This window comes from Equus quagga, chromosome 1, assembly GCF_021613505.1.
Source record: "Equus quagga isolate Etosha38 chromosome 1, UCLA_HA_Equagga_1.0, whole genome shotgun sequence".
NCBI classification, from domain to species: domain Eukaryota; kingdom Metazoa; phylum Chordata; class Mammalia; order Perissodactyla; family Equidae; genus Equus; species Equus quagga.
This window is the reverse complement of record NC_060267.1, coordinates 17,743,523-17,749,958: the sequence shown is the minus strand read 5'-3', so window position 1 is coordinate 17,749,958 and position 6,436 is coordinate 17,743,523. Positions and strand designations below refer to the sequence as shown.

Sequence of the window (6,436 nt, the reverse complement as noted above, 5' to 3'; positions counted from 1 at the left end):
ATATTCAGCCATTTCACATTTTGCTTACCTGTAATACCTCATTTTGGTAACAAATTCAGTATCAGATGGAAAGCTTCGGGCTGTAAATAGCAGAATATTCAACTAAAAAAGGTTGAAACCTATTTTCTCATATAACAAGAAGGAGAAGCCCAATATAGGTGGGTCTCGAACTTCTTATTTTAGCAGACTAATTCTGTCAAGTTCTATGGGACGTCTCTGTACTTTCCTTAGCTTTCCCTAGATGACTGCTGAGGCCCTGAACAAGGCAACATCTGAAGACAGGAAGGAAGTGAAGGGGCACTTTCTCCTTGTGCATCTCCACCAGGGTGGAAAATCCACCCCAGACACGCCCCTTCCAATAGTTCCCTCAGTGGATCACACGCCTGCCAAGGAGGGTGGGAAAATGACTATGTGGCATATTCAGTCTCAGTAGGAGCTGGTGTGGTCTAGGGGCCAGAATCTTCTGGAGGCTCATTCGCCCTGGGCTAGGATGACTAAAAGCCTGGGTTTAGCTGGGGGGCGGGTGAGCAGAGCACCTCAGATGATCTTCCGTGTGGCCAGCTCCTTGCATGGCTGCTAGGTTCTTGGGGAGAGTGTCCTGGGAGGGAGGAGCCTGAGAAGGGTTCTCTGGAGAAGGAACATTCCAGGAGAACCAGGGAAGCTGCGTGGCCGCCTAGCAGCTAACCCTGGAAGTCACATAGCGTCACTCGTGCCCTATTCTTTTTTTAATCTTTACTTTTAATTGATCTTCATTTTATTATTATTATTTTTTTTTTTTTTGAGGAAGATTAGCCTTGAGCTAACTGCTGCCAATCCTCCTCTTTTCGCTGAGGAAGACTGGCCCTGAGCTAACATCCGTGCCCATCTTCCTCTACTTTATATGTGGGACGCCTGCCACAGCATGGCGGGCCAAGCAGTGCCATGTCCACACCCGGGATCTGAACCAGCGAACCTCGGGCCACCGAAGCGGAACGTGCAAATTCAACAGCTCTGCCACCAGGCCGGCCCCTATTTTATTATTTTTTAACTGAAGTATAGTTGCCCTATATCATTATATTAGTTTCAAGTATACAACATACTGATTTTTTTTTAAAGATTTTATTTTTCCTTTTTCTCCCCAAAGGCCCCCGGTACATAGTTGTATATTTTTAGTTGTGGGTCCTTCTAGTTGTGGCATGTGGGATGCTGCCTCAGCGTGGCGTGATGAGTGGTGCCACGTCCTCGCCCAGGATCTGAACAGAGAGACCCTGGGCCCCGAAGCAGAGTACGCGAACCCAACCACTCGGCCACAGGGCCTGCACCTACAGCATAGTGATTTGATGTTTATGTACATTACAGAACGTTCACCACAACAAGTCTAGTAATCACCTGTCACGATACACAGTTATTACAATGTTATTGACTATATTCCCTATGCTGTACTTTGTGCCATATTCTGTTGGTTAAAGCAATGAGAACCCCATCCAGATTCAGGGGAGGGCACATGGACTTCGTTTTTTGATGGGAGGAACGTCAATGAATTTGCAGCCTTTCAAAAAAACCCGCAGCGGTCCTCGTGTAAACCAGAGGACGTATGTAAATATATTCCTACAGATTCTTCTTACATTGTTGCAGTTAAAAGGAAATTTCAAAGTCCACTCCTCAATCAGCCGTGACGTCACATCTTTTTTTCAAGCTGAAATTCTTTTCTCAACTTAAAGAAATTTTTCTTCCAGCTCATGAATGATATAATACTGTCTAAAAAGTAGTGAATAGATGTTGAGGCTTTTTCTCTCAGAGGACCAGTTTTGAGTCAGCATGGAAGAAACGTGAAAACACTGGAAGCCCTCAAATTCTGAAGGGGAGCTTTGGCATAAGAAAAGATCCAACACTATTAAAGAAAGAATATGAATGACAATTTAAAGCATCTGCCGAGAAGTTCCTGGTAAACACACACAAATGCTTGGACCCTCCTTATATTCAACTAAAATGTTAATATTTTTGGAACACCTATTAAGTCATACACTGAGGAGGAGAAAAAGATAAAGAAGACTAAGTTCCCGTCTTGCAAGTAGTTGGAAGTCTAGGGAGGAGGAAGCGCATCCTCCCTCCATTGTCTTAAGCGCAGCAACTGAAATAAAAACAGTAAGACCATAGGACAGGGAAGCCCCAGTAAAAGCGGCCTGTGTTCAGGTCCTTATAGATGGGTAGGTGTCAATCAGGGGAAAATGGAGGAACGGGCAAGACAACGGCATACACTACTAAGTGAAGAGAACCGGGAAAAGTAAGGCCTGGGGCCCCTCAGATCTTCCTGCTCATGAGTTCCTAAAGACAAACGCTGCGCGTCCACGCGAACATCACCACCATCAGGCCATTTCGCGTAAGAGAATCCGGGGTTGGCAGGCTTGGGCTCGTAGGTTCAGAGATGCCCAGTAGAGGGCGCCACAGGCCCGCGAGTCCTCAGCGGGCCTTGCCGGCGGAGGCGGAGCGTCCTCGGCCCGGGTGGGCGGGGCCGCCGCGCTCACGTGACCCTCGCTCATGGCGGCGGCGGCGGCGGCGGCAGCAGCGGCGGCGCTCGGCGGCCGGAGCCGGATCCGGTAGCCGGGGTGTGGGCCCGCGTCAGTCCGTCCCTCCTTCGGCCGCCTCTCTTGTCTTCCGGAGTGTGGCTGGCGGAGCCGGGATGGCGGAGCGAGGCCTGGAGCCCGCGCCGGCCGCGGTGGCGGCGCTGCCGCCCGAAGTGCGGGCGCAGCTGGCGGAGCTGGAGCTGGAGCTCTCGGAGGGTAGGAGCGGGCGGGGGCGCGGGCGCCGCTGCGGATCGCGGCCGGGGGAGCCGGGGCCCCGCCGCGCGCCCTGGTGGCCGCGCGGGCGGGAGGGGAGGAGGCCGCCGGGAATCGGGCCCGGGCTCTGAGGGTCGTCTTCCCCCCTCTCCCACTCCGCGGAGTGGGTTTCCCGGGCGGTCCATTGTGCTCTCTGGGCGGGGGCTAAGCGGGGGCTGGGGGAGGTCCTCCCCTGGCCCGGGCTGCTTCTGCGCTCCCTGCCCCCGAAAACCCGAGACAAAGCTGCGCCCTCCCGCTTCTGCCCTGGCGTCTGGGCCCGGGGGCGGGGGGGCGAGGCTGCGAGCCGGCGGCTGACAGCTTTCTCCTGTCCTCCGCTACCCTTTGCGAGGGGAGGGCCCCACGCCTGTTTCTGCCCCCCTCCCCCCCTTCGGAAAGAGAGAAAGGCACATGGGAAATCCGCAGCATTTCTTCTTCCTCCTCCTTTAACAATGCGAGATGCCTCCCCAGTGACAGGAGTGCATAGAAGCGGGGTGGGCCGTGGAGGGTCCTAGGGAGATGAGAAGCAGCGGCGTTAACCCAGAGTGGGACGCACGGGGCTGCTTTCTACCACCTTTGTCGTAAGGGTTTTTCCTGGTGCCTGTATTCGGGCTGAATTTTCCGCATCTCGTCACCTTTTGGAGTCTTTGAAGAGGGGAGGAGAGGTGGCTCCCGGATACATGCAAATCCTGGCCGGCACCCTCTTTCTTTTGACAATGGATTGGTAGAGGAGGGTTGGATTTATTTTGAGAATTAAAAGAATGGAATAAGTCAAGCCACTGTGGTTAGAAAAGTCCCTTGGACGACAGTGAGAGAAACGTTGCACTGTTCTGGGCATGTGATCCGGCTTCTTGTGCAGTTGTGATCAGTTCTCCATAAAGTTCCTGTTTTTATCACAGGCTGCCTCAGACAAAAGCGGCCTTTTCTCCAAGCTTGATGTCAGGACTGTGGTGGTGTCCCCAGAGTTGCATATTCTTACTGAGTTCCTGAGGCCCAAAGGGCCTCTTCACCAGCATTTTTTCAAGTGGATTAAAAATTGTTGATTGGAAAAGAAGACTGTGTCAGGTTCCCAGGAGAGTTCTGACACTTTGCTTACTTATCAAGGCATTATCTCCCCCGCGCCGCAGTCTTTTACAGTGGAAAACCAGACGTAGATTTGAGGGTTATAAATCTAGCTGGGCATGGAAGGAAATCATTATTTTTAATAACCCCCTGTTAGGTTTTCCTAGTGTATAGGGAGGTACAGTTTTCCTTTGCACTTAATTACCAATGTATTACTTTTTCAGTTAATCAGTTGGCAAGTTATTCTTTGGCCCGTCCCCAGTATTTGTTTCTGTGAAGTGTTTAGGGCATTACCATGCGTTCTGCCTCTCAAGGTACCTCATTCATCTAGACTAGAGCATTGCCATTAAATCTGCGATGACTTCCATTCAAATCTGACTTGTGGAAGAGTTCCTTTATAGTAACAAATCAGCTATCTTTGATTAGCCAGCAAGAGAGAGGTCTGGCTGCATGTTTGCGTCAGAATGAAATTAAAAATAGTAGTTGATTGCTTTCACACGGAGAGGGAAATCCTGGAAGCTCCTTATTCCTGGTGTATCTGCTTCCAGCTGATCGTTGTTTACTTCTCTGGGTCTTTCTAGAGATGATTCCGAGGAACTGTTTCTAGGACTCACGCTGATTAGCTCACCTTTCTCTCCTTCAGAAGGTGTGAGACTCCTACACGCAGCCTGGGGATGCCAAGGCTTACACAGTTTCAGGACAAGCGCATGGTTTGCTTTCCAGCACAGGATTGTTTTGGTTGGCGTATGCCTTCGTTTGAGTTGGTTTCTTATAGATTTATACTTCCTTATCCTGTATTCATCTCTTTTAGCTGTGGATAACTGGCTGGAAAACCTTGGGCCTGGGGTGTCAGCATCCTGGCCATCTGTCTGTCTTGCTAAAGGTAGAGAAGATGGTTCATTGGAGAAGTTGGTAGACATTTTTAGGAATTCAAGTGAAATTAGAACAACCCAGCAGCCCCAAATCTATACGATGGTGTTATTTGTATGTCTGTAGCAAATTTTGAATGAACCTTTATTTGTTTTACATTTTCTCTACAGTTACTGCTCTGACAAAAGTACTTTTTTTTCTTCTAAAAAAAGGTGCATTTAACTATGTGTTTATTGTGTGTTGCTGGCTTTAGTGCACTCATTCCTTGACTTTATTCATTTTTTTTAGGTTCAGGTTGTAGTCAGTCCTAACTATGGTGACAGTCTGAGCTGTATCCTGTTAAAGAATTTTCTTTGTGCTGGCCTGTGTTTTCAGGCTCTGGTCCTGGATCAGCTGCTCCGAGCTGAGATGTTCCGAGCTGAGACGCGGCTCCGTGCCTCCTTGGGCTGTCAGCTGCAGGGCGCCTTGCGGAGCCCTGTGCTATGTCTGGTGCTTCAGGCAGGTCACCTGGACTTGGTGGGTAAAGCCTCCTGCTTCTGCACCGGAGAGAATAGCCTGGAGAATCATTTAGAATTGAACTTAGGCATAATCATGAGCTTTTCTGTAGATGAATAGGTAGGAGGTTTCTGCAAGTATTCCCAGGATTGAAAATTTTTTCATGATGCGCATATATTATAATATTTATTATATGTTTGATAAGATGCTCTGTTGTCTGAACTTTATTCATGTTTTAGTCAAGCGTGTGCACATAAAGTAACACTAACGATGAGAATTATTTGTTTAAATCTGTCTGATAATACATTATATTTGTGTAATGATTGATCTTCTTATACATTCTGTATTTGAGCTTCACTGTGACTTTGTGATTAGGGAGAACACGTATTATTACCACCTCTCTCGCCTTTTCTTTTTTTTTTTTTTGGTTTAACAGAATGGAAAACTTAGAAAGGCTAAGTGTTTTGCCTGAACACTTGTCTAAAGTTGCTCATCTAATAGGTGCCATTATGCTAAGCTGCCATGTGATTATGACATCTGTTACCATTGAATGATTTAAATATCTTTACTCTTATTGCTCAAGCTAGTAACTCTAATTTTTACTCTAGGAAAATGCTGCAAAACAGTTGTATGCACACAACTCCAAATAGTCCTGTTGATCCTTTTTCTGAAATCTCCTTCAAGTCTCTCATTCACTTGACTCAGCAGATTGAGTCTGTGCCTACTGTGTGCTAGAGATACAAAGGTGAGCACGGTACTGTGTTAGCTTCCAAGGAGCTCTGAGTCTGGGAGGGAAATCACTTAAAGATACCAACAAGGGGCCGGCCCCGTGGCCGAGCGGTTAAATTCTCACGCTCCGCTTTGGCGGCCCAGGGTTTCGCCGGTTCGGATCCTGGGCGCGGACATGGCACCGCTGGTCAGGCCATGCTGAGGCGGCGTCCCACATACCACAGCTAGAAGGACCCACAACTAAAATATATACAACTATGTACCAGGGGGCTTTGGGGAGAAAAAGAAAAAATATACCAACAAAACAGTACATGAGACCACCATAGAATTCTGTACAGAGGCTGCCTTCTAAGAAAACAGGAAGCCGTCTGCTTTGTCGTCATTGTGAACAAGAAGCCATAGAGGCCTGTAAATACAAGGTGCGCTGGTGGGGCTGGTAGAGAGGGCTGGGATGTCGCTTTTGCGGTTCAGTCATAAGTGTGAAGGAA

The 6,436-nt window shown here is 48.6% G+C and overlaps 1 protein-coding gene across 6 annotated transcripts in view; it reads left to right on the top strand.

Moving 5' to 3' along the window:
* Window positions 1–2,525: 2,525 nt before the first annotated feature.
* DIP2B (disco interacting protein 2 homolog B) overlaps window positions 2,526–6,436 on the top strand; it is a 209,928-nt gene continuing 206,017 nt past the window's right edge. For all 6 annotated transcript variants that reach the window (XM_046663507.1, XM_046663499.1, XM_046663474.1 and 3 more), the window contains exon 1: window positions 2,526–2,759. In XM_046663507.1, the coding sequence (XP_046519463.1) occupies window positions 2,660–2,759 (100 nt within the window). In that variant the 5' untranslated portion in view covers window positions 2,526–2,659. The remainder of the gene's footprint in view (window positions 2,760–6,436) is intronic.